The sequence below is a fragment of the Lates calcarifer genome, linkage group LG6, assembly GCF_001640805.2.
Source record: "Lates calcarifer isolate ASB-BC8 linkage group LG6, TLL_Latcal_v3, whole genome shotgun sequence".
Classification (NCBI taxonomy): Eukaryota; Metazoa; Chordata; class Actinopteri; family Centropomidae; genus Lates; species Lates calcarifer.
Window position 1 is genome coordinate 3,517,604 of NC_066838.1, and position 26,493 is coordinate 3,544,096.

The following is a 26,493-nucleotide window of genomic DNA, read 5'->3' on the forward strand; positions in this document are numbered from 1 at the left end:
GATGTACCACTCTATATTTTACCTCAACTAAACACTTGTAAGCTTATTCTATAGGCACATGTGCCACTTCACAGAATGTCATTAATATATACGTCATATACACATACAGTGCATATAGGTATATATAACAAAGTAAGGAATACCATCTCACAGTGTGACAAGTATCTAGCAAAGAAAAATGACCGACTACAATTTAAGGTGCAAAGTATCATTTAAAGCTTTTACACTCTCTTCCTCCATACATCATACTTTGTTGACACTTGCATGTATTAGCTACATTTCTGAAGCACCCCTAAGGCAAAACCTCATAACTTGTGTCATGTTCAAAGTCCACAGTTAATGTACAGCTGATTATGAGGCCCTGGCCTTGCCTGAAGACAGGATCAGTGGAAGTCAAGAGCTGGAGAGGCTGCTCTATCTTTTTGTGGCAGTGTGTCCCAAACAGGTTTTGGATATGGTAAAGCACTTATTTGGCATCACTGTTCAAACCCTCTGATGGAAGAGTTGTAAAGGAATGAACAGTATGACCACAGTCAAGACTTAATCGGCCCATTTCCTGTAATGTCAGTGCAGAGTGATTTCTTCCTCTTCGTCATTATATTCATCAGCAGCTGAATCCTCTGCTCCATCTCTCTTCTGCTGCAGTAATGGCAACTCAAGCTCTGGGCTCTTACTGTTGAGCTGCCTTAAAGACGGGACCTTATCTGATGGAAAAGGTCAAAAATGGACACTGTCAACATTATGACCACTTCCTGAAGTCGACCTCCACTCAAAAACATGTGGTTACTGTTACTTAGACCTTTGAGCTTTACAGGGTGTTAACATTAATGGCTGCTTTCACATGTACCTGTTGAACAAGGAAAGCTTCTCTGTGCTCGGCTTATGTGTGCTCATCCACGTATGAGCGCTTGGAAGCCAATCATGGTTCTTTATGCAACTTTCACATGTGTGATGTGGAAATATGAAGCCTAAGCCTATTCTCTTGTGTCCAGTAGTTAAACTTTTGAAATTAAAAACTTTTACATATTCATAGCTGAATATTACATATTTTAAATATTTGATTGACTCTTGATACGTTACTGCCATGAAATTCAAACCATATAATGAACAACAACAATAAAATGAACACTTACTTTTTGAATGTGTCTTGAGTCCCACATGCAATGAAATGCCACACAGACACACAGCAAATCCAAGCCAGTTAAGCATGCTCATTTGGTCTCCAATCAGAGCTGCTGCCAAAATCAGAGTACACACCTCCTACAGGAAAAGAAGACAATAAAAGGAAGAAAAGAAAGGATGTATAAGATAGGTCTGAACAAGACAGCAACAATGTTATGCTCATCACACAGCAGAAAACAAAAGTGGTTGGACTGATGAATTGATATGACTTTGATGTGATCAGCAACAGAAGAGCTGCTGACATTTCAAAGCTTGTCCAAATAGATTAAAGCTGACCAAGATATTAAAAGTGAGGTTTAGTAGATGTCCAAATAAGTATCAAAACAGACATAGTAAGCTTATATATGAAGCTCAGAAAGTACCTTAAAAATCCCTGCAATGGATAGAGTGAGGCTGGAGGTGCGAGAGACTAGCAGGAACTCTGAGAAGCCTAAGCCAAAGGCTAAAGAGCCACCAATACTCAGTGTAAAGAGTGAATAAAGGAGAGGTGAAAGCTCCGTCACCCGGAACAACTTTTCTGAAGTACAGAGGCTCAGCCCTGGAGAGAGACAAAGAAGAGAGACTCAAGAGGCGACATTTACAACACTAATCAAATGTAAGGGAGCTAACTTAAAGGACCTGTCCACTCATATTTCATGTTTTTCAAGTCCAGTTGCTCATAGAGGTTATATAAAGAGGATTTCTCAGGGAATGCCACATATTGTGGTAAATATTAAATGAGCAAATATTTTCATTGACAAAAAAAAAAACAAAAACAAAACAAGCAACCATGCAGAGGAGGAGACAGCAGATTGACAGAATGGTCTTGACTGGTACAACCTAAAAGTATCCCATATTATCATGTTCTACAGAGCTACACTAGTGCAGTTGGTGGTAATGCACCTCAACACCAAACACAGTACAGCTGTGACAGAATCTCCACAGATGATTTGTACCTTTTATCAAAAATGGATCCTTATTCCTGAGACTGACACTGCATACTGTATCTGACACATAAATATTCTATCGTCTTTTATAAATGATTTCCTCACTCTTCAAGGAGAGGATGACAAATTAATGCTTCTCACCTTCGTTATACAGGAAGAGGGGAAAGAGGCCGAGGAACATGAGAGGTTGTAGGTGGTATATGGCATCTACTGGGTTCTGAAGACCTGGAGAAAAGTATGACATGAAAAAAAGTTTGAAGAGGAAGAAAATAGGGTCATGAGCCTGCATGAGTTTCAATATTTTAAAATCAATTTCTAACAGTTAAGATAAAATCGAAATACAAATGTAGGTGTACTGAACAGTTGTGTCAGAGGTTGCATTGTAATTCTTGTTCAGATCTTGTCTCATTCATAATTTCTTTAAATTAGTACTCTGTAGGGTTTCACTGGGAGCTTGTTATCTTATTCATCACTTCATTAAAGGTGAGAGGATTAGAAATCACACACAAATTGATAAGTGACTTAGTTTAAGGTGTCTACCGAAAAGCTAAAATGCCATAAGACAGATATTCATAGTATTTAACTTGTATTCAGAGTGCCGAGGTAGAGGTTTGTTCATCTATTCACCTCAATTAATTCATGGTGCACTGTCACTGGTGTGGGTAAACATATAATTGAATTTAGGCATTCATATGCTCCACATATTTTTATCATTTTCAACCTGACAGTGACTCAACACTGACCCAGCTCTGCTTTCTGCATGAGGACCTGAGTAAGAGTCCAGCGAATTCCCCCTATGAAGGAAGCCAGCAGCACCATGATGAATCCCTCCAGGTTGAACTGGGTCGACTGAAACGTAGACATAAACAGACCACTGGAGATCAGCAGGACCACCAGGATCAGGAATGGGTTCTGGTCAAAAAAGGAACAGAAGAGAGGGACGGTGAGAAACAGCAGGAGAAAAAGACCGTAAAATCAGATCAGAAAAATGAGACAAAAAACAGATGTTGAGATCCAGGGGAAGAAAAAAACACAACATTTCCCTGCATTAAATATATTAACATAGTTATATTACTATATACACTACTACATTACTATATAAAAAAGAATTTTCTCCAAACATAATATCCTGGTCCATTTTAGACCCGGTAACACCCTTAGACAGAGACTGGTTCATCCTAAGGACAAGACTCATTCAAACTTTCAGTCCCCTACAATGCAGTCCTGAGATCCTTACCCAGGAGACCAAACCCCCATTCACACCTTGAGACATGTGACCCTAACGACTCACATGATGTCAGGGTGGTGCAACGACCCACTAACGAGTCACACCTGGGCTCATGTGACCCTAACGAATCGCATAAAGACTGGGTGGGTCAATGATTCCCATAACCACCCCTAAAGGTTAAATACCTGGGACTCCCCAACCAGTTTTCAGAACTGAAGAAGCCTTTTGGATTAGAGGTGAAACGTCTTCAAGAACCTAAAAGAAGTCCAGTTGCCTTCAACTTCAGCACTTCAGACTACCATGACCTGGATGACTGAGAACCCTCACAGACATATTTTAAGCATCCTTCTTTTGTTAAGGTAGCCATTATAAAAGGACAGCTACTCCTCACTAAGGAAACATGGTGGCACTAGTGCTGCTAAGGGATGTGTGGCTAAAACTGCACATTAGCTTCCACTGGAAAATGGAAATTAACATAACAACATGCTGGGTGGAAGAGACATAATACAAATGCACAGGGCCCTGTTATTTAGAAACATCAGCGAGTCCACACAACAGGAAATCATACCATGAAGAGTGGGTGGACAGAGGGTAAAATCAATTTTTCTGACCACAGTGAGAACACAGCAAGATTCTGGGCTGGATTTTTTTAAATGAACAAAGGGTAGCATGCTGTATGACCACTGCTGCAAATCTGATCAAAATTGTACATTTCCTGCGTGACAGCCATTGTGCTTTTCCTCAAGCTGCTGGACCTTCTGTTCTTCTTTTTGTTTGACTGTAAAATCCAGGAAGTGCCTAATGTGTGTGCTAATTAGACTTAATGCTCTGATCGTGGCAGCATGAAAAGAGAAATCAAGAAGGAACAACTACATAATAGCTATGATCAAATTGATTCTTTCATGCCCCTGTAAAAAGCAGTTAGTTCAGACATTATGTGGTCAACACATGATTTCCACAAGTGTGTGAGGTTGAAAAAAAATGGTCACTCACCATCTCCTCTAGCTTAAACACCAGGGAGAAAAAGAGGATGAAGAGCACTGCTGAGGACTTGGTCATGGTGTACCTTGAATGACAGAGAAAAAGAGCAACACAGTAGAATGAAACAATGCAATAACATGTTAAATAAAACACTAATAACCTGAAATTTGTCAGTTCATGTTGAGGACATATCCTCCATTTAAAAAGCCTAACCCACAAACTTACAGACTAATAGTGATGAAGAGGAAGCTCCAGTTGGAGAGTCCAATATCCAGTGCTGTGGCCAAGGCTGGATAAGACAGAGAGAGAGAATTTAACACTTACAGAAGACAAATACCTTGAAAAACTATGTTTTTCTTATGCTACTTTGTACCTATCAATTATAAGAGATAAGAGATGCTTTATAATAGTTAATATCTAACTGAACAATAGTGAAACCAATTAATTTCAGGCTTTGATCTGGGTATTTTGATGCAGAGATGATATACTGGTTTCTGTCTATTATTTTTTCAAGACAAAATAGAAAATGGGTAAAACAATCCAAACATCAGCTTTATTTATAAAGTTAATCTGCTTCTTTATGAAGACTGCTTGATTTATTAAAATCTTCAACTAAACCCTGTGATGTAATGTTTCTATCAATATGGACTTTAGTCAAAGTATTCTTCCCTGAAAGCGTCATCAGTCAGTGAACATGATAAGAGCTTACTGTCAGTCCCTTTTCTAATCATCTGTTTTCTGTTTCGTTTGTGCTGCCGTCTGAACAGTTCAGTAAAACTCTCAAGGCTCCACAAAAATCTCACCAGTGGGAGCCACTTTAAGGCGGTAATCTGTCCAGCTCAGAACAATGCGGGGTTTCCCTGTCCACCACTGCATGGCCACTCGCGTCAGAGCTGACAGGCAGAAGTTGATGGTGAGGTGAACTAACGTCATGAAGAGGGGATAGTGGAATCCCTGAGAGGGACAGAGAGAGAGAGAGGGAAACAGGATGGCCTGGTTGGGGTAGGTCATTCCCCAGGGTCTGGGGGGCACTCAGGGTCCTGAGCCCTGAGACATTTAGTCTTGATTACTTTTCTTTCATTAATAATCTTTAATAAAACTGGGTATATCCTGTGTAGAGGAACACTGTTATTAATAGGAAGCCTGTAGTGCTTAATGAACCCCATGCACTTACCTTCATCAGCCATTTGTTGTAGAAGGTGATGCCTATAGAGAAGACATAGTAGAGAAGAACTAATCCAACAGTGCGAAGCCCCCGGCAGAGGAACTGGACAGGGCACGCCATGTAGGGCTGCCAGGATCAGCTGTCCAGCACAGACAGCTACTGCAGAGAGGTCATCCTCAAACTGAATCTGCACCCCAGCCTATCATCCATAGCTGACTGTTTGAAGAAAGGGGGAGCCCCCGTGTGGAAGAGGAGGAGGGGGAGAGAGAAACAAGGTTAGAGTTGCATTTGTGTACAGTGATGTAACAGCTGAGCAGACACTTGTTTAGTTATAAGAGCTGTAATTAAGACTCCAGTGTTAGCTCTATGGCAACATATGTTTTAGCTTGGGTTTGACAGCCACCATGAGCTAGCCGCTAACCACGTCAGCTAGCTGTTTAGCCACTATTTACCTGGTATTAATGACCATAAACAAACGAATTATTGAACAGGTTAGTTTACCATTATTAATTAGACAGTCTCGACCGATATTAGCTAATGAATTCACCAGTAGCAGAGGTAACGGTAGCACTCACCAGATTGTTGCTTAGCAAAGTTTGACAGGACCGGTTGTTTTCTGTGCTAACTCTTGTTATACCCCATTAGTTGACATTAGCTTGCTGTGTAGACCAGTGTTATGTAGCTGGTATTGGTTCATTTGCTAACTGCACATACAAAGCACTTATTTGCTTAATGTAGACCGCATACTACATGAAGCCTTCACCATCATCATCCGCTGTCTGCAACTGGTGACAGAGTACACGGAGCGTTCCGCCGGTACGTGTCATTTTCAAATGACGACATCCGCATACTGAACTCCATTGATCAATCTCTTCATTTATCGTTGCAGTATTAATTTATTATTTACAAGCCACATGCTCCGAGACTTGAGGCCTTTTTCGAATTGTTATTAAGTACTCTTCAATTCGGCATCCACATAGCCCACCAGGAATAAATATGATTTGACAAATATTTGACTTTCCTGATTTAGTTTTCACTGCTCTCTACAGCCCCCGTGAAGTATTTCACAGAAATAATACACACAAACCGTAAAATACAAAATATGTGTGGCTATATATTTACTGTTTAGCGAGGTGGTGATCCACAGAGACGCATTATGTTATATTGTCATCTTTTTTTGAATGAAGTTTGTCTCGAAATATTAAAGCGCGTGCCAGGAGCAAACAAAGCAGCAGATCAGATTTGAAAGAAACCTACCGTCAGTCATGTTGACTGTATGGCTGATTAACTTGTGCTAACTTTGTTTTTAACCGCTGACTGTCTATGGGTGTAACGTTACACGAATCATTTCTCAGGGGACGTCAGAGTTCAGGGAAAAGAACCGCAGGGGGCAGTATTTCTAATGGTTAACGTTTCTCCGACGAATCTCTTCCTCAGTCAAGGAAACAGAGGCGGAAGTTAGCTGAGACCATAGATTGGTGTGTTGTTATCCCGGTTGAACTTAAGGTAAAGCTTTTTGTTCGAAATTATGGTTTGCTTGTTGACTAATTATTATGTTAGCGTGCGTATAATGTTAACGTATATGTTAATGTTACAGCCCAGCGACATGTGCATATAATGCCCGTAGTTAACCACATTATTACGTGTGTTTTTCAGCAGAATGGCGGATGAAGAGGACGAGACTGGCTTCGATGAGGAGTTGGATGACGGCGCCGGCGGGGTCGATGTCGGCCACGGGAAGAGGAAAAGGCTCTTCTCCAAGGAGCTCCGGTGCATGATGTACGGTTTTGGAGACGACCAGAACCCTTACACGGAGTCTGTGGATATTCTGGAGGACTTGGTGATCGAGTTTATCACGGAAATGACCCACAAAGCTATGTCTATCGGGCGCCAGGGGCGCGTCCAGGTAGAAGACATCGTTTTTCTAATTCGCAAGGACCCCAGGAAGTTTGCCAGAGTCAAAGACCTGCTGACCATGAACGAAGAGCTGAAGAGAGCACGGAAAGCTTTCGACGAAGCAAATTATGGCTCCTAAACTAACCCTGGGTCACTGTTAGTTTGACATGTATCTTTTTGTATTTCATTTTACTCACATGTGTTCTTTAGGAGTCTGTTCAGACTTCAGTTGCTGAACAGCACTTGTTTTTAACAAGTGATTTGTTTTATTGTACAGATGATATGACAATAATGAGCAGTGTCAGAGTGTTGTCATGCTGTATTGGACTGTTTAAATAAAGTAACTTACAGATTGATTCAAAAGGTTCAAAAACACCAGTTATCCTTTAGTTTGAGTACCAGCATAGCCAGGGGAGACTCTGACTCTGGGAGGCTGTGGTGGGCGTTTCTTTTTTTGTTTTACTATTTTTTGACATTTCAAAGAGAAAATGACGATATTACCACAGTCAGTTGCCTAGCTAGGAAGAAAGTTCCCCCGTACATGTGATAAAGTATCTGCAATCAGATGGGCTCAGTGCTATTATCTGATTGGCTGGGAAGTCCCTTGCCTCCTATGTGAAATGGATGGTAACCAATTGCACCTTCACAAGTCCACTTCTTGACAGAGCTTTGTGGCACGAGCCCCTCTGAACCGTCACAGGGCTGTCAGGTGGGCACCTCCTCTCCCAGATGTTACTGAAATTTTTGTGGGTTTACTACAGATTTGAGTAAATACTCATACTTCAAAAGTCTGCGCTTTCAGCACAAAGTGGGGTGATAAAGACAAACTAGTTGTGGTTCAAACAAAATGGACAAAAAGAAGAAACAAACAGATTTTATTCATATTCCTCAAAACAAAATTTTTTACACAGACCATAAATATGACAGACCAACTACAAGTGAGCATGTGTTAGTTCATTTATTCTGTTCAAGCAAATTACTTCTTTGTACAGTGAAGTGGTTGAATGAATTGGTCTAAGCAGCAGGTAACAGGCTGCCGATCTATCTAGACTACATCTAGATCAGAGCTTTACCAGCAGAGAGGGGGGTGGGGGGTCGCTGATGACATGTTATGCCATGCATACTGCAAAAGGTGTCCCCATTGTAGCCTTGCCATCCTGTCACAGTGTACAGTGTCAGCGCAGCATCCATAGGCCATCTGCATTCACAAACGGGCTGGGGATAAGAGTGTAACCCAGCCAGCGACCCCCGCCAGGTGCTCTAGCTGTCTGTTGAGGATGTCTATGAGGATGGAGCTGAGAGGCAGTGAACCAGGTGGACAAGAGGGAAGGAGGGGAGTGTGTGTGTGTGTGTGAGGGGGTAGTTTGAGTGGGTGAGTAGGGGGAAGTCAGATGTGTTCAGAGTGGGAGGTCACAGGGGGGAGGAGGAATGTCCATGAGTTTTTCCGGTTTTACTGCACATTCTCCATCATCTTGAGGAATTCTGGAAAAGAGAAGAGAAATGGGACATGTCATTATTGCCTCAGCTAATACAAACTGTGCCCCAGAAGTAGTGTAACAATTCAAAACTTGTATAAAACACAACCCACTAGCCAATATTAAGTTTATTAAAATCTGCTGTTGAGAACAGAAATAGAGGAATGCTGTAAGGTTGCTATAATATATTCAAAAATAATGATTTCTGAAATCTTAAGTCACTATAAATTCTTACTCCCCAAGCCCTTTAGTAGTATAATTACTAACTGGGAAAAAAGTTCTTACATTGATCTAACACCATCATCATCATCATCATCATCATCATCATCATCATCACTCACGTACCGTCAAAGTCCAGCATGCCGTCAGCGTTCTTGTCTCCATCCTTCATCAGCTCATCAATCTCCTCCTCTGAGATGGATTCGCCGGAGCTGCGGATGATGAGGGCGAACTCCTCTCTGTCGATGTAGCCGTCGCCGTTCCTGGACAAAGGACATAAATGTATGCGATTGTAAACATAAACAAAGAATCACACAAGAAAATGACCAAAAAAATATATAAAAGTATATAATGTTAAGTGAACCCGGCTGTGTGCAGTGACGGTGTGAACGTACTTGTCGAACACACGGAAGCACTCTGCCAACTCCTCCTCGCTCTTGCCGGCCTGGTCCTCCTTTAGCAGCCTCACCATCATGACCAAGAACTCCTCGAAGTCGATGGTACCGCTACCTGAGGGTAAACAATAAGCCACATGATCGATTAACAATGATCAACCCAATACACTGCACGCGCTCCTGCAGCGCGGTGGTACTTGCGCACAGTTTTACGCACGAACCCCAAAACTATATTTGACTGATTTGTGCAGTTTAAATCAGAACCAGGCAGAAGACCAAGTGGTAGATATTGTTTGTTGTTTTGTATTGTGTGTGTGTAAAGACAGTCGCGCACAATATAGGCAGAGACTGTTCTACTGTCAGAGATACACCGTCATCCGTCGCTCACCGTCCTCATCGACCTCCTCGATGATCTCATCCAACTCCTCTCTTGTCGGGTTCTGGCCCAGCATCCTCATCACGGTACCCAACTCCTTGGTGCTGATATCACCGCCACCGTCGGTGTCGAACATATCGAAGGCGGCCTTGAACTCTGGATGAGACAAGGGTACAAATTCAAATTCAGAAAGTTTCCGTCGATAAATCAGAGTTGATGTGTGCCTTATTACTGGAAAAACTTAAAGCAGCATCTGATTACAGTAGACTGAATGACTGAAGTCTGGCACTGTGCAGAGCATCCATTTGCTCACTAAGGTAGAACGAGTGTTACTGGGACTAATCTCTCGTAGATTATCTCATATTGTTTGCGTTTTCTGATGGAGCTCATTCTGAAAATGAGAAGAGTAACAGGAGGGGGTGGGCTGGGTGGCTCATCTTCATATTTAGAGGTGTGCTAATTAAAACGTGCTTATACTGTTCCACTAGTGTTCTGTTCCAGTAGTGCTTCCTGAAAGTAAAGTAACGCGTTACTGTTGCTTGTACTCACCAGCCAGCATTTCCTCGCTCAGGTAGGAGCGGGCCTCTTGTTGCGCGTCAGTCTGGAAGAAAACAGGGGCCACTTTGTCACTTCATTCACTACAGGCTTCATTTAGGCTTCACTGAGTTTAGGCCAAATAATACCACGACGACAGTAGCAATTTCCAGGACATATAGTCTGCTCATCAAGCGCAAACTATACCAGGAGGGTAAAAGTACCATTACGCACAGTACAGATGATAGCTACAGTTCAGAAAAAAAATATAGAAATAATCTTGTTATTGTTTCTTTTTTTTTCCTTTTTTTCTTTTGGGAAGTATGGTTAGTATTTGTGATAGTAACAATTCAAAAGTTATGTTGGATCCAGTGGCTGCGTCTCATCAGGTTTCGTGAGCTTGGTGAAAATGAGTCCTGCTATTTCAGGCTCAACACATTAGGCTCGCTGTATATGGTCTGCAGACATCCAATCCCTGGGAATTTGTCGCCCAAGCAGAATCCGCAGCTGACACCCATCCTGCCCCCAGCACCCACTCCTAACGTTCTACGTGGATTAAGAGCATTTGCAAAAGATAATTGGATACAAATGTATGTTTATAAAGAATTCCATTAAAATGCAATAAAACATTTGTCTAAACTGCCATATTTACATATTTATATATATAAAACAGCCATTTTAAAGGAAGCCAACAGAGAAACATCTAAACCTCACCAACAGAAGGAAACATGCTTCTTAGCAACTCAGTGGATTGATTTTTACGCATTCAAATGCCCTCACAACCATTAAACCTCCAATCAACAGGCTCTCATCGTTATGGTTTAATGGCTCGTTGACCTGAATTTGGACTAATTCAACAGCTCATTTGCGCAACTGACTGGTCTTACCATGTTTGTGGATTAGCTTTTCCCCCCCAAATATCCAAGGATAAAAGAAAAGCCCAAAGGAGTGGTCAATCCGTGTGCACCCCGACAGAGAGACTAGACGTCAAGTGAAGGTTCACACACACTTTAAACGGGGCGGCCAGGTCCCGCCCCCTGCCTCTCACAGGCCTCCAGATTTAGTATCTTGAACTTTTAGGGTTCTGGGGCCAGGGCAAGCCAATCACACTTTGGAGAAGGAAAGCTCTCGTTTATTGAAGTTGCAAGGTTAAGAATGTAAAAGAAATAAAGCAGGGGTTTTTGTTGGGTTCTGTAGGGTTTTAGGGTCAAGGTAGAAAATGCATAGGACAGAAATGGAGATGCAAAGTAAATAATGCAAAGTTTTGGGCTGAATGCAAATATGCACAGAATATTTCATCCTCTCTGTCACCTGCTTTGTTAAAACTGGGATCATCAGAAACATACTGTGACACACTGTGAAGCAATTCATATTGGAAACCTACAGACACTTTGAAGCAACAAATGAATGCATCAGGTCACTCCTTAGAAATGGCCCCATAACCTCTTTCACTGGTGACCTCCTAAAATAACTACACTAAAACGTGACTAAAATTTAAAGAGAAATAACAATAAAAAGACAGATCTTTCAGCTTGTCAGTGCACACTGTTGATTTCCATTTAGGCCTTGTAAATATACAACTGTGGACGATGGGGGGGATTTTAAAGTAGGTTATGGGTTTTGTGATGATGGAGTTTCAATCTGGGTGTGCAACTCAAAACCAAGAGAAAAATGTGGAGGGCTGGACCCCAGTTGCAACCAACCCTCCACCCCCTCCACCACCATACCCACCACCCAGCCTCCACCCCTATTGCTGTGCCTTGAATAGCAGGCAGATTTTAGGCTGAGAGGGAACAGAGACGTGAGGCGAGCGTCCATGCACCCCGATGCCATATCGCCTGAAAAACACAACCTGATGCTCCTTCTATGGTGGGCAGTTCCTGGAGGGAGGGCCTGAGGTGGGAGACAGGAGAGGGGGATAGGATGCTGAGGAGAAGAGCAGCAGTGAAGAAAGGGGAGGGATGTTGCTTTTGAGAGGTGGTGGGGGGCTAGCAGGCTATATACTCAGAGGGAGACCCACGTTTTCTGAAAGGGAGAATGAACTTATCTGCTCTGTGACTGCCTGTCTCAAGCCTCTGATGCTGTCTGGCTGCTTGGCTTCACCTCTCACACTGGGGCTGAGCCACTGGGCACAGATTTTTTTTTTTTTTTTTTGCTGGGAGACTGCTTCATGAAGATCAGTGACAGAGTTACGACAAGCTTAGGCAGATAACAAACAGGAAGAGATCATATAAAACCAGATCAGAGAACATTTCTGCAGATATGACAGGTTTCCAGTGTTGAATGAGACAGGGAGGTTGGCGTGAGGCAGTGTCTATACAAATAGAGGCGTTTCAGAGTCCAACATGGAGGCTAGTTTGAAGTTTGGACTGGAATAGCGAGATAAGACTAGATGTATTTGGACAAATTGTGTGTGTGTGTGTGTGTAAAGGGATGATGTTGCTGGTGGTATAGAAAGTGCATGTATTTGTGTGTCAGTGTGTATGTGAGAATCAAAAGGCCAGACAGACAGTGTTAATCTAGAAGTCCCATGGAGGCCACCGAAAGATGAACAAAAATCAAACTGACAGGAATCAGACGAGATAAGGCGTGTCAGGCATGCAATGGTAGAATAACTTGCAGAGATGAACAATGAGCGGAAGGACAGAGTTGATTTATTTAGAAAGCACAGGACAGGGCGGAGGAGGGATTCAGTTTTGAGGACGAGGGGGAGGAGGCTGGGAGTTTAAAGCTTGGTGGTGTAGCATTTCTGGAGAAACAGCAGCTGCCAAATAGACAGCTGGGTGGCCTGCATGAGGAGGTGGCCGGGAGAAAGTGCCATCGTCTTAAAAGGTTTGAACGGATATTTATAGATATCCTCACCAAGCCTCAGGGTTTCATATGAGCAGGGGAAGGGGGAAGGGATGATGGCGTTTCACTTGTATCCATTGTGACGTCTGGGAAACTACATCATTTTCATAATTGTACAGCACTTTGAGTTTGCTCTGAACAGATTTCCATTCAGGCAGTGTGCTCTATATTCTCTCTGAGGAAGTGTCACCAAGGAATGTAGAGCTGGTCTCATTACTGGACATTCTCCATCATTTTCAGAAACTCTGGAGAGAAAATGAGGGGGAAACAGTCAGTCAACCAACTCATCACCAATCCATCAGACTGATGATTGAATAATAATGAATAATTGTACAGATGAACACATTTTTCATTCTTGTCACTCCATGTCCACTTGTTCCTTCAGTTATCTTAAATTAAGGGCTAATATATCTTCATCTGCTTTATTCATGCTCACAGAGCATGAATAAAGCATTTATTCATGCTCACAGAGCACCACAGCTTATTTTCATCTTTCAACAGGGACCCTATCCATGTGTGTAGATTTGCAACATCTGTGTAAGTTATTTATTTATTAATTGATTTTTTGTTTGCAACTTTTTAATGTTATTTTAACAAGACAGAGAAATCTATACCACAGAAACTGATAATAATAATATCTGATGATTAGTTACAAAGCTGGAGACAAAAACTGGTTAGCTTAGCATAACATAAAGACTAGAAACAGGGGGAAACAGCCAGCCTGGCTCCATTCAAAGTTAATTAAATCTGCCTAGCAACACCTCTAAAGCTCACTAATTAAGACATTACATTGTGTTTGTTTAATCCCAGCAAAAGCTGAAGTGTAAAAATAGACTGTTTTGGGTTATGTTCTATTTACTGGCCAGGCAGAGTGACTCCTGGAGCCTAAAGTGAGGTTGTCCGCTGAGAACCCAGGGGGTTGTTGTACTGAAATAGCCAGGCTACCTGTTTCTCACAGTTTTCAGTCTTCATGCCAAGCTAAGCTGACAGGCTGCTGGCGTCATACCAAATGACAAATTTGAAAGTGGTGTTGATCCTGTTCTCTGATTCTCCAGAAGGAAGGAAATGAGTATATTGTACAAAATTTCAAAGTGTTCCTTTAAACATGAGATTACACTACAGACAATACCTCTGATGATCAGTTCAGACATGCAATTTACTGTATCCTACTCTGCTATTTCCCTCTGTTGCAATCAAGCTAAACCACTGAAATGTAGTGGATTTAGTAGTTCAGTCTGTTTTTCTCACCTGATGATCTAACACACATTATTGAATACATTGCATAGCACAGTGAAGAAACTCTTCTTGCTCTATATATAGCTTAATCTTACCATCAAAATCAATCTTTCCATCTTTGTTTGTGTCTGACTCCCCAAACATCTCATCAATATCTTCCTCTGCGACTGATTCTCCAGTGAGATGAAGAATGTCTCCAAACTCCTCTCGGTCGATGAATCCATCACAGTTCCTGTTGAAACACACCAATATTAAATTCACAGAGACTCAAACATCTGCTTTGTTTTTAAAGTTCAGGGCAGTTTTCAAACAATACTGGATTTATGAGGCCAATGCCGATGTGATATTTCAGGGTTAAAAAGTCAGAAGAGGAAAAGAATTGTGATCAAGATATGAACTGACATGGACATTTTGCAGATGAAAAATAAACATGTCAGTGTTCTCTGTTCCAGTTCAGCAATGAGAAAAGCTTATTTACACATCCAGCAGAAACGGAACAACAATAGGACTCATTTTGAGTTGTGTTTCTGGTCACCTGGTAATGTAGATAAATGTTCCACTGTGTTTGTCAGCTTGCCTGTCTGGCATCAGTACATAACATTTTGTCAAAGATGCATTTTTTTTTGCATGTTAGTAATAACAATAATAAAAGTTAAACAGTAGGTCATCTGATCCATTCAGACTGTGGGTGTAGTATCAAATAACATTTACAAATAAAGTTGCTTTGTTAATATACATGTGCCATAATGTCCTACCTATGTGTATAATTTCTACAAAGAGCTTTTCAAAGTGTTGAATGATTCTGCAGACCATAAATTGCCTAATTGTAAAACACTAATTCATTGGTTTCTTAGTTTATCCCCAACACATACTGTATATGAATCCTGGATGCAGTAACACACGGTATGGTGGTTGTATTTGGCTCTATGTTAGCACTGAGTGCCGTACTTGTCAAAAATACGGAAGCATTCTGATAGTTCTTCTTCACTCTTTCCAGCCTGGTCCTCCTTTAACTGTTGCACCATCATGACCAAGAACTCCTCGAAGTCGATGGTACCGCTGCCTGAGGAGAGGGCAGGAGAACAAGTGAGGATGGAGAGGGTGGGAGGAAGCTACACATGCAGTGCAACCTGAGCTCCATTTCCACCTTTTTGCCCTCATATATCAATCCTATGTGCAGGTGTATGCAGATGCTTGGGCACCACTGGGCAAATTCCATATTTTGTTCATTTTTGAAGTGAGAAGAAGTAAATACAGCCCGTGTGGTGAACAGATAGTAAAATGAACCTTTACTCTAATGTCAATGTATTGTTACTTCTGATTTAATGAACTTAAATGACTGAAATAAGTTACACAGTAATTGTGGCATGTGCAAAAGTGTGTGCAAAAGTTTGGACAGCTCACAAATGCTTTTTGTTGACAGCTAAGAGTCTTTCTATCCTTTATTTACAATTTTTCACTCATTTTTTTTCCCTTCCCGAAAATAGATATTTTCAAGCTGTTCTTTACACACAGCATGTTCAAGATCTACCCACACATGTTCAGCTCAGGGGGAGTGTGAGGTTCGTTTCTTGAGGTAGTTCATTGTGGATTTTAAGATCTACTTTTGATTGTTGTCCTCTTGAAGCCACCCCCTTTGCCGATTTTAGTTTCTGGACTGATTTGTGGACATCTGCATCCAGAACTTCCATTCCTCCCTCTACCTGTGCAATGCCTCTTGTGCCACTGTCTGTCATGCAACCTCAAAACAGAATATATCTTTGATGATTCTGGCCAGAGAGCTCAGTTTCAGCTTCTTCTGTCCACAGTATGTGTTTCCAAAACAACTCTGGCCTATCCAGATGTTACTTTGCAGACTTCTGACATTGAGTTTTGTGATGAGGTCACAGGTGAGGTTTCCCTCTGATCCTGCCTTACAGCTCTTTGCTGTAGGGGTTGTATTTACTTCTTTTCACTTTAATAGTCATATAATATCTCAGCTTCTGCTGCTTCAGTTTTGACCATGGAAATCTGTCTCTCACAAGTACCCCAACCTTATGGAAGTGCAATATTAAAATTGCCACAGTACCCCCTCACACAACTTCCCTGTTGTATTTAATAAAGCTACAGTCAGTGGAGACTGTGGCTAAAATACAAAAAGCACGAGGAACAATATAGTTAGATAAATAGATAAATAAGATCACACAGTGATCTCACCATCCTCATCCACTTCCTCAATGATGGCATCCAACTCCTCCCTTGATGGGTTCTGGCCCAGCATCCTCATCACGGTACCCAACTCCTTTGTGCTGATGTCACCGCCACCGTCTGTGTCGAACATGTCGAAGGCGGCCTTGAACTCTGGATGAGACAAGGAAATAGTTCAAGTTCAGAAAGTTCCCATCTTGACTGGCAAAACAAAATCAAGGAAAACATAGATAGATATAGATATAATTGAATGTTACCCTCAAGTATAATCCACTAAGTTATTCATGTAGTGGAGGAGACACAGAAGAACTGACCTGCAATCATCTCCTCAGTCAGGAAGGAGCGGGCATCGCTTTGGGCGTCAGTGGGCTTAAGAAAAGGAAGTGAAAAAAGGTGGGAGGGGCAGTGGTGGGAGAATGAAAGGAGAGGTGGACAGAGAAAGAGAAGTTATCTTTCCTCTCAGATGTATATTCACCTGCAGCTGCACAGTCACGTCACTGATCTAATGATCTAATGCCAGAGTCAAACTGGACAATAACGTCCTCATCAGCTCTCTACATAACCACACACTTGAACACACATCTTGAACCAGCAACGACACAACACCAGCATCACAAAAGCTGTAATATGAAGTAACGTGTCATTTTTATGTGTTGAGGTCTATCAGACCTCTGTTAAGTGAGTGTCTCAGCAAACTGGCAATGTCCAGAAAAAACACAACACCCATTTACTACAATGTACTGTAGATCACTCGTATTAATGTGTTTCAGAGTTTTAAAGTGTGTTGCTGTACTGCAGGCAGCCATTCACTACATGAGAATCTAGTTTCAAAGCCTTGATTTTTGTTTGACTTAGTAATCCATCATTTAGTATAAGTAGTATAGTAACTGAAATGACTGTAAATCAATATTTGTTTGTAAAGTAAGAAAAACACTTTAAAAATCTAAAATCCTGTAGCACACTTTGGGCAATCATCAGCAGTAAGATAAAGTATGCCTGAGCTGTTGTAAACACATGATAAAACATTTTTTTTTCATGTTTTACTTGGCTATAACATGCAAAACACTCCTCCTTATAGTTAAGCAAGAGGAAACCAAAAGAGAAACCTAGAGCCAGAGACGCAGACGAAGTGACAGCCAAGAACTGGAAATAGAGTTAGGTCAGGTAAGTCATGTTTAATCCCCTGCCAGCTGTCTGCATCTGTTAATGATGGTTCTTAAAGGGGAAGTATTTTAATGTTGAGGTTTTATACTGAAACTGCCTTTTGATCCCTGTTGTTCCAGTCTGAACACACCATTTACCCTTAAACCCCCTGGCCTCTTGGTTCTTTCCTACATCCAAACTTTAAATTTAAATCATAGTGTAGATCACACATTTAATATAAATCTTTCTCGACAGAGCTGGCTTCTTTTTCATTTTGTTTACAATGCAAACATGTTCAGTTTTCACTGTGAAAGAGCAAGAAACACCATCAGGTCTTGTCCCAAGTGCTGCTTCAGTTTTACAAGAGGCATAGCAAAAACAACAAAAGAACTTTAACATCCTTTAACTGAATGCTGTTCTCCTTTAATTGTTGTGCAGACCACTCTCTCTTAGTAGTTCAGGAGAAGAGTAAATTATTTCCTCACTCTCCATTTGCTTAACTGAACCTCATCAATATCGTAAATTATAGAAGGTCACACAGATCACTCATTAGTTCTCTGTAAAGCTAATTTTAAGGTGAGACTTGGAAGAGGATTTGAGAGGGATTTTCTCAAGGTGAATGTCCTAAGTTAGGACACTCAGAAAAGGCAGCATGTCTTCTCACTTTACTCAGCTGTGAGCTTTCTATCTTTAGTATCACCCCTCCAATTTAAATATCAATCATATTGAGTTTAGTTACAAAGTGATGGAACATAAAAGCAGAGAAAAATCACACCATTCTGTTAACAAACTGCAGTTTGTTGTTGTACACAGAAGTTTCCAACAGCAGGTTATCAGTCAGGAAAATGATTTTTTTCTGCCTGTAGCAAACATCATAAATAACTGCCATGTGCCCCAAAATAAATTTCCAAGAATTTAAAGAATTCCACGAGATGAAGCGACACTTGTACTGAACTCCAGCTGTGCTGCAGGTGAAGACTTGTTAGACGACTGTGGGTGAGCAGAATTCATATAATGGCCTCCATCTTCTGCCACCTGCCTTTTAATCCTCATCAGCGGAAAACAAAAGCAAATCCTCAGTGAATCATTAAAATTCAATTTCCTTCTCCTTGTCGGTTTCTTACCATGGTGGCTGGCTGTGCTGAACGACAGACACCAGTCAAAACAACAGACGTCTGGGAAATAAAGTCTCCGCTCTACACGGTCAAGGTAGCACTGTGGCTTTACTCCCCTCCATAAGTACCCTCTTATCCCACTACACTTTTACTGAAAATGATCAGGATTGGGCAAGAGTCCCCCTGCTCAGACAAGAGCCAGCCAATCAAATCCAACTTTAAATTGTGCCCTCTTACACTTTCCTGATGGACATCCCCTTGTGTGGCACACACCAATCCCCCATATTTAGATAACAGACAAGCTCAATGACATTTATTAAAAAAAAGAAAACACATCGCAGGCATTGGGCAGCTGGAGGTTATTTTGGCAGAGGATCAACTGGGCACCTCAGTGGAGATGGACACTTGATTTCACATACTGTAGAAGACCCACAGTGCATGCACACTTATACGCATACACACACACACACACACACACACACACACACACACACACACACACACACACACACACAGATTAACACCTCCCTGCATGCACAGATTCTCTACCCCTTTCGCAGAGTCTGTTAGCCCATCTATCTGCCTGTCTCCCTGTCCTCACTGCTGCTGACTTGCCCTTGTGCTCATGACATCTGTAACTTAAGAGGCACACAAATGGACTTGTGACCTCACATGCAGCTGTACCCAATCTTTAACCATTTTAGCTCTTGGCTTCTCACTCCCATCAACAAGTAAATAAACAAACCCATCTCATATAGCCACAAACCGTTAACCCAGAGTAGAGCACTGGTGAGTTTTAATGGTATTGACAATGCCAAGTTATGATGATTACAAACATACCTGTGCTGCATTGGAAATTTATACGGGAGACGTAGTTTTTTTCTGTGTTCACAAGGTAACCACAATGGTTTCAGTTTCTTATAGCAACTGCTGTAGTGAATGGCTTAAGTTTATCTTAGAATATATAAATGAACCCCCATGACAGCAAGTAGAGCAGAGACTAGGCGAGATGTAACATCATGGATTCATCTGTCTTTTCTGTGGCAAATGAGAAACTTCTTGTATCCTGAGCAAACTCTCATTACTGCCTATCATGTAAAGAAACTTGAATCTACAGCTGTACTAGCCACTCTGTGAAATTGTACTTAGATGCTTACATACTAACATGCTCACAGTGAATGCTAATATACTGATATTAAGCAGGCATTATCTACCATGCTCACTCTTAGTTTAGTGTGTTAACATGATAAAACTTGCTGATCAGCACTACACAAAAACCACAGCTGAGTTTCAGAGCATCATTTGGTCATTAATCAAATTATTAACCTGATGATGGTGCTGAAGAAAAAAGTTAAAGGATCATCAAAATTATCAGCCTCCGTTGCTAAAATTGCTAAAATTGCTAATTGCTAAAAAACAAATATGTTATTGATATGAACAAAGAATGAGGAGTTGTGTTTGTTGGATAAATTCTAATATCAAATGCAAACCCCCAAGGATTGCTTTCTACTTCAGACCACCAAATCAGCTGATGGAAACAAGAGTTAGTCTCTGCTGATCTTGGTGTACACTCTGGAATTTTAAACAGCATGGCTCCGAGTCCACAGCCTGTCAATTCTCTCACTGGATATCTATTTATGTCCACAGTGCTGTCTGATTGGCATGGAAACAAGAGCAGCAATGGTTGCTAATTTATCAGGCCTCTTATCTTGAGGTCAGAAAGTGCAATTAAAGGATTCAAAAAGATAGTTACAATAGTTCAGTACTCATTACTGAAAGGCAAATGGCTGCCTACAGGGGATTTGATGAGAAATGTGTTGTAAAACCTTAACAATCAGATAAAAGAGGTAAAAACTTTACCTTTCCTGTAGCTGATTGATTCACTGTTAAGAATATGAATTAGTGCAGCTGTAAAGCATGCCTATGTAATTTGCAGAACAGCTTCTGAGGCTACAAGCTATGCTTTAATGGTAACTGCTAACGCATAGTGTAACAGCAGCTAGAAAAGAAAATAATAAAATTACTAAGCTGGCTCAGTAATCTCCATCATAGAGCAATAGTATATCCATCTAACAGGCAGTGTTTGACTGAATTTTCAATAATTCAGCACAACTTAATTTTCTACTGTATCATTAATCAATAATATACTGAAGGTTGTGCTACTCTACGCAGTTTTGGCACAGGTTTACTGATCGACATATTCAATTCAATTCAATTTTATTTATATAGCACCAAATCACAACAAAAGTCATCTCAAGACACTTTTCATATAGAGCAGGTCTAGACCATACTCTTTAAAATAGGTATTTACAGAGAGAGACCCAACAAATCCCACATATGAACAACAAATCATATGACCTTGAACCTCTAAATCAGTCATTAGGCAGACTGACTCATTCAGAGACTCATTCAGTTTGTAACAGATTTGTCAAACTTGAGACGTCTTGGCAGCCCGGTGCTCTAAGACACATACTGACCACATAACAGCAATGTGCATACCATGCTCTCACCCTCTCTCTCTCTCTGAGTCTACCTCAAATGTTCTGTCTCTCTACCAAGAACTGTCTAATGAAGGTGAAATGTTGACATAAATCTTTGGATTAAGTTAATGTAAAGAAAAGGGATCTGAAATTTGAACCAACTCATGCAGCAGTTAGCGTAGTAGTATCTAACATTACAGTTGAATGCAGTATTAAAATACTACTACTAACCTGGGTTCCTTTTTTAATCTGCTAAATGTATTCAAAGAAGGGATTACACTATCAGTCTACAGCACTAAATTCAATTCAGATTAACAGACATCTTAACAGAGACATGATGACTAACATGATTTTTTAATACAGCTATGGTAATGTGAATGTTGAGGGTCCAACATCTGAACCTCCACTGGAGCTTTATCAGTCAGATAGGTTTACTTTAGGAGTAGTGAATAGAGAAGAAGTCAATAGATGCAGGATGCATTAATAAATTCGGTTTGTAGTACAAAGTTTTGAATATTACAAAGAAACATGATAGATGAGACAATTCCTCTGTCTTATAATGCAACACTAGCTGATTTCAGGATATGCTACCATTCCAGTTTTGCATTTTCTTGCAATACTACCTCGTCCCCAGTGAATCAAACAGTTTTCATTTAGAGAGGACAACTGCCATCATTCTGTCTCTGTCTTTGTAGTATGCAGCACATGAACATCTTCAAGTGACTGATTACATTTTAAAAGCCTGCTATGAAGAGTAGGCAAGACTGAGAAACAATGACCAGTCAGAATGGAAATAGATTTGTCTTTGTTAGATCTCAGTCAGCAGAACAATGTCTTGTACTATGCTCCCCTTACTAAGTGTAAATCATGTACTACAGTAGGATGTGTTCTACATTTGAATATATTTTCAGTTTTTTGTCTGTGATATGTATGCTGTTGTATGCTTTGTTTGAAATGGCTCTGTCAGCTGTTACTTGTATAGTGACTTGAGTCACTGTTTCACAATCATCAGCCATGATTCCTTACAACTGTGTGATGTGAATATTTACCCAACCAGATGCCACAGTCCACCTGTGTTTTAAAGGCTGGCTGAGGCAGGAGTGTTTGGCCTTACAGGACTGCACAGTATTAGGTCGAACAATAGGCTCACACTGAAGTTTCCTTTATCTCTTTTCCTCTTCCTCTCTGGCTGGTGGCGCTTATCAATTAACTCAGAATCCTTAACATAACATATGTTTATTATTGTTACCATGACAATGAAGATTTGGTATCCCTGTTCCTGAAATGCTTTCAAATAGCCCACTGTATATGGATGTTTAGGTTTGGGGACTTCATATTCAGAACATGTGCAAACATATTGTCCCTTAGATTTTCTCCTCAGATACAAGTGACTGTTAAATTTTTCAGTTTTAGCAAGCTGTAGATAAATTTAACCCCCTTTTGTATTTCATGGTGAAAATTTGTTCAACTGGAGCTTTATTAAAGAGATGTTTCTCATATAAATCTAATTTACTGTACCCTTACTGATTTTAAATTGGTGTACAAAATATTAGAAATGCCTTTTCATATAGAGCGATACGATACAACAGCACCACAGGGTACAAAGACTGCATTAGTTTTAGTTAAGTGTACCTAGCAACTGAGTATAGGTTATAGTGGATAATTCCCAAATCACCTCATGATAATGTGATCAAATGATTCAGTGCAATGATTTAAGGCAAATGAATATATGACAAACTAGATTTCAGCATTATACATTATTTGTGATCATAACACTGGTGTTTCAACTCCAGATTGAAGCATATAAAAAAAAAAGACATGGAGGCAGAATGTATTAATCTGAGTCAAGGAAGAATCAAGGCTTCAGCCATAACCTCCTCTGCTCCTCTCAGACCACTGATATTAGATGGTGAGAGATTTCACTCTGACCTCTTTCCAAAATTCAATTTGCAGCTTACTTGCAAGTGAATCAGACCACATAGTATTTTAATCTAACCCTGGTACATTTGTAGGCTCAAACAAGTTAATCTGCTTTTCTTACAGCTGTCGCACCCACATGCTCATTGGGGCCAGGTTTACCACTCATACACTTATTTCATGTAGGCCTACATGAGGACTCACTTGCCGCCATAATAAATTTCAAATTAGAGCTTCACAGTTTTAGTTTACATCAACTTTACAATGACACACCAGCTGTTCTAATCACCCACTTCATTTCCCTTCCCTCTCTCCCCCTTCTCTTTCCTCCCTTGTCCCATTGTACCCATCACACTCCATACCTTTTCTCCTCTCTTTTATCCCTGACCCTCTACACAACACCTCTTTTTTCCACCCTCCCACTGTTCTCCATGTTTTGATCCTCACCGTCTCCTCTTTCCCTCTTAACCTCCTCTCACCCCTCTCAGTCATGAGTCTTGCCTTCCCCTGAGGGCCACAGCACGAGTTCAGCCTCCATGCCGTCTGACTTATGTCACCTCCTTCACGGAGTGTTTGCTGCCTGACTGACAGCACCAGCTGATGCTCTGCCCAGCTCAAGATTTTCCAGAGGCGCTTCTCCTGTTGAGTAAAACAAAAAGGTGTAGAAGGGTGAGACAATTTTGGTTTGAAGAGAAAGAACAGAAAGAGCAAGAGAAGATTGCTTGTCCTCTTTTTTTTATCATTCAGATTTTTTCTGTCTTTCTTCTTCTCCTTTTCTTTCTACCATCTTCTCTTCTACCTCCTTCTATTTCTGGACATTCCCCAGGGGAGCAGCTGAAGCCTTTAGACAAACACACCCTATATATGGCTGGAGGTATGCCATCACTCCTCCCCTACTGGCCCTCTTTCCCTCCATCCTGGTCCCTCCTTCGCTCCTCTTATGCCTCTCACTGCCCTTCTTCTGTTCCTTTCCTCACTGTCCCCTCTAGCTGCTCCCTCACCTCAAGTCCTCTCCAACACCCATTTCACTCCTTAGAGGATAATTCTGTTTTTTGAACCATATTTTCCAGTGTTTTGGGTGAAAATGATTGATAGGGACAAAAAAACAACAACTTTGGAATCGGTGCAGGTATTGAGCCAGAACAGCTGCTGCTGCAGTGTAATCAGATGGGCAGCTATCCAAGTCAAAGTATTGGAATACTGGGATACTATTTCAAGTTGTACTTGTACTATCAACAAGGTGTGCAAAGGGTTGCCACTATCAAAAATCTGTTCAAATGCCTCATAGTAACCCTGCCTTCTAGAAATCAGGTTTATATACAACTGTTTTGCAACAGTAATTATTACACAAGCATTATGTTTTCTATCAACTTAATAAGGAAATATGTGCATATTTATGTTTAAGAACATATGTTTATACTGACGCTTACTGATCATGTAGCCCATTTAACATGAATGTAGTGAATATGAAACTTTTTTATGGTTATGTTTATGTAGTCACAGCTCTTGGTTGAGGTTAGGGGAAGATTGTGGTCTAATATTACACAGGAAGAAGTTACTTCAGACACAATGTGTTTAATCAGCATTTAAACCATATTAATACATGCATGACTTGGCTTTAGTTTATATTATAAAATGAACTTCAGTTTTTATCAGGGATGCTAAAATGTATAAACTGATAAATATCAACATAATTTTGGGCCAAAGTAAGTCAACATCTTTATATACAGCATATAATTATGAACAAGTTTCTGGTTCAAGTTCACTTGCCCCAAACCCTTGAAAGTGTAAAGCTCTACAGTGAAGTCAGCAATGACTGTAAAAATAAGACCTTGGATGAAAATACCTTAAATAAGCCTTCAACCAGCACTCAGTAAAACAGGAGTAAGGCTGGGATTGTTTATTGAGCACTTAAACATAATTCATTTTTCACTGGATCAACAAACACTGCAATGTCCTACTCTACAACTGCATTTATCCTGAAACCTTTACTAACTCATGTCATCTTTTTAACATTTCCCCCTTCTCCTAAATCAGACTCATTCAAGGCCTATATGTACATTATTATCAGAGCTACTGGTATAGAGAATGCCCAAACAGAGGCTACAGTCGAATAGTCTGTTTAGCTTAGGAAGGTTCCTAACTGAGTGAAATGAGCCAGAAGTATCTCAGTGGCAGCCATGATAAGAGCTGGTTGAATTCTCTAAATGTTAAGGAAAGGAGCTTCAGTGCTTCCTATCTTATCTCCTTTAGCATAGGATACACTGGACCTTCCTTTATGAGAGGAAAAGAGAGAATACTGTCCCACAATTCCTTGCAGCTGTAGTGTTTAAAGTGATGCACCTTTGTAGTTTCACTGTGGCAGATTCACGAACATGTAGACACAGTATATTACCTGTTTTATGCTTATGACAATGATCCAGAACATATGAAAATCTCCCTCTTTAAAAAATACAATTCTCTCTACTTAACAAACATATAAGAACAGCAGAGGCACCTATAACAGGAAACAATACATTCCTGTCTGAATTTAAGTTACTCTGGACCTCTGCACATTTTTAATCTTTATTTTAATGGCTCAACTTTCTCAACATCTACATTCCTTACATGTTATTGTATTATTTGTGTTGGACAGGAAATTGTAGCCTACAGCACTGAGTTTGTCAGTGTATATGTCTTCAATGTGTTATAAATAAAGTTAGTTTAAAAAAAGCCCAGTGTAAGTGCAGTTAGATTCTCTAAATACCACGGTTCTCTTTTCCTAAGTCCTTATCAATCCTTTCACATCTTTCCTTGATCTCATGACATTTTCCATCAATGTCAGGGAAAAGTGCTTAGGAAAGGAGATTGTTTTCTGATTGTAGTTTGTCACTGATAGAAAAGCAATTCTGTCTGCTCAGAGATTACTTGTCTGTTAGTTCCTTCTATAACTTCCATTGGTGGCACAGAACTTCACATCTGTAAGTGTCCAAATAAGACCTGGGCCATGCAGCTCAAGATCCTCATATATCACAGAGTCAATGCAATATTCAAGACAAGAATATGTCCCTTGACTATAGCATTGAAAAAAAAAAAAAAAAAAAAAAAAACATGTTTACCTTTTAATTTAGTATGGTGGTAGCAGTCTGGTATTTCTTCTGATTTATACTCTCCATGCTTTGTCTTTTTAATGTATGAATTTGTCTTAC

At 40.5% G+C, this 26,493-nt stretch overlaps 4 protein-coding genes across 7 annotated transcripts; 1 reads left to right on the forward strand and 3 right to left on the reverse strand.

The window, feature by feature from the left end:
* Positions 1-192: 192 nt before the first annotated feature.
* Positions 193-6,864, reverse strand: slc35c2 (solute carrier family 35 member C2). Of its 2 annotated transcripts, none has more exons than XM_018678899.2 (10): positions 6,740-6,864; positions 5,492-5,698; positions 5,121-5,271; positions 4,543-4,606; positions 4,330-4,402; positions 2,852-3,020; positions 2,250-2,333; positions 1,545-1,720; positions 1,134-1,260; positions 193-704 (listed from the first exon to the last, which is right to left on the reverse strand). In XM_018678899.2, exons 2-10 carry the CDS (start codon positions 5,600-5,602, stop codon positions 565-567), a joined length of 1,095 nt encoding a protein of 364 aa, XP_018534415.1. In that variant the 5' UTR covers positions 5,603-5,698; positions 6,740-6,864; the 3' UTR covers positions 193-564. The 2 variants fall into 2 exon arrangements, with proteins under 2 accessions (XP_018534415.1, XP_018534422.1); XM_018678906.2 differs by lacking the exon at positions 6,740-6,864 and adding an exon at positions 6,058-6,293.
* taf13 (TATA-box binding protein associated factor 13) lies at positions 5,740-7,753 on the forward strand. Of its 3 annotated transcripts, none has more exons than XM_018678972.2 (2): positions 5,740-5,757; positions 7,139-7,753. In XM_018678972.2, the coding sequence occupies exon 2, from the start codon at positions 7,143-7,145 to the stop codon at positions 7,515-7,517; it is 375 nt and encodes a 124-aa protein (XP_018534488.1). In that variant the 5' UTR covers positions 5,740-5,757; positions 7,139-7,142; the 3' UTR covers positions 7,518-7,753. The 3 variants fall into 3 exon arrangements, with proteins under 3 accessions (XP_018534488.1, XP_018534478.1, XP_018534484.1); XM_018678962.2 differs by lacking the exon at positions 5,740-5,757 and adding an exon at positions 6,855-6,988; XM_018678968.2 differs by lacking the exon at positions 5,740-5,757 and adding an exon at positions 6,894-6,988 and having other exon boundaries at positions 7,142-7,753.
* Positions 7,754-8,317: 564 nt separating this feature from the next.
* On the reverse strand, positions 8,318-11,422 carry tnnc2.2 (troponin C2, fast skeletal type, tandem duplicate 2). The gene is made up of 6 exons (XM_018678950.2): positions 11,265-11,422; positions 10,393-10,444; positions 9,856-9,999; positions 9,468-9,582; positions 9,199-9,335; positions 8,318-8,860 (listed from the first exon to the last, which is right to left on the reverse strand). Exons 1-6 carry the CDS (start codon positions 11,265-11,267, stop codon positions 8,829-8,831), a joined length of 483 nt encoding a protein of 160 aa, XP_018534466.1. The 5' UTR covers positions 11,268-11,422; the 3' UTR covers positions 8,318-8,828.
* Positions 11,423-13,014: 1,592 nt separating this feature from the next.
* tnnc2.1 (troponin C2, fast skeletal type, tandem duplicate 1) lies at positions 13,015-19,085 on the reverse strand. Its single transcript, XM_018678936.2, has 6 exons — positions 18,918-19,085; positions 16,965-17,019; positions 16,660-16,803; positions 15,412-15,526; positions 14,559-14,695; positions 13,015-13,472 (listed from the first exon to the last, which is right to left on the reverse strand). The coding sequence occupies exons 1-6, from the start codon at positions 18,918-18,920 to the stop codon at positions 13,441-13,443; spliced, it is 486 nt and encodes a 161-aa protein (XP_018534452.1). The 5' UTR covers positions 18,921-19,085; the 3' UTR covers positions 13,015-13,440.
* Positions 19,086-26,493: the final 7,408 nt, after the last annotated feature.

What these genes read in the sequence shown, in the direction of transcription:
- tnnc2.1 (XM_018678936.2), bottom strand. An exon ending in TGAGGAAGTGGATGAGGATG is followed by an intron (nt 15,527 to 16,659) that starts GTGAGATCACTG and finishes CCCTCTCCTCAG; the next exon opens with GCAGCGGTACCATCGACTTC. An exon ending in TGGAAAGATTGATTTTGATG is followed by an intron (nt 13,473 to 14,558) that starts GTAAGATTAAGC and finishes TTTTCTCTCCAG; the next exon opens with AGTTTCTGAAAATGATGGAG.
- slc35c2 (XM_018678899.2), bottom strand. Translation starts at nt 5,602, where the DNA reads ATGGCGTGCCCTGTCCAGTTCCTCTGCCGGGGGCTTCGCACTGTTGGA. An exon ending in CATGCAGAAAGCAGAGCTGG is followed by an intron (nt 2,334 to 2,851) that starts GTCAGTGTTGAG and finishes ACTTTTCTCCAG; the next exon opens with GTCTTCAGAACCCAGTAGAT. An exon ending in CCATTGCAGGGATTTTTAAG is followed by an intron (nt 1,261 to 1,544) that starts GTACTTTCTGAG and finishes CTTTTCCTGTAG; the next exon opens with GAGGTGTGTACTCTGATTTT.
- tnnc2.2 (XM_018678950.2), bottom strand. An exon ending in GAGCGAGGAAATGCTGGCTG is followed by an intron (nt 10,000 to 10,392) that starts GTGAGTACAAGC and finishes TGTCTCATCCAG; the next exon opens with AGTTCAAGGCCGCCTTCGAT. An exon ending in TGCTTCCGTGTGTTCGACAA is followed by an intron (nt 9,336 to 9,467) that starts GTACGTTCACAC and finishes TCCTTTGTCCAG; the next exon opens with GAACGGCGACGGCTACATCG.
- taf13 (XM_018678972.2), top strand. Translation starts at nt 7,143, where the DNA reads ATGGCGGATGAAGAGGACGAGACTGGCTTCGATGAGGAGTTGGATGAC.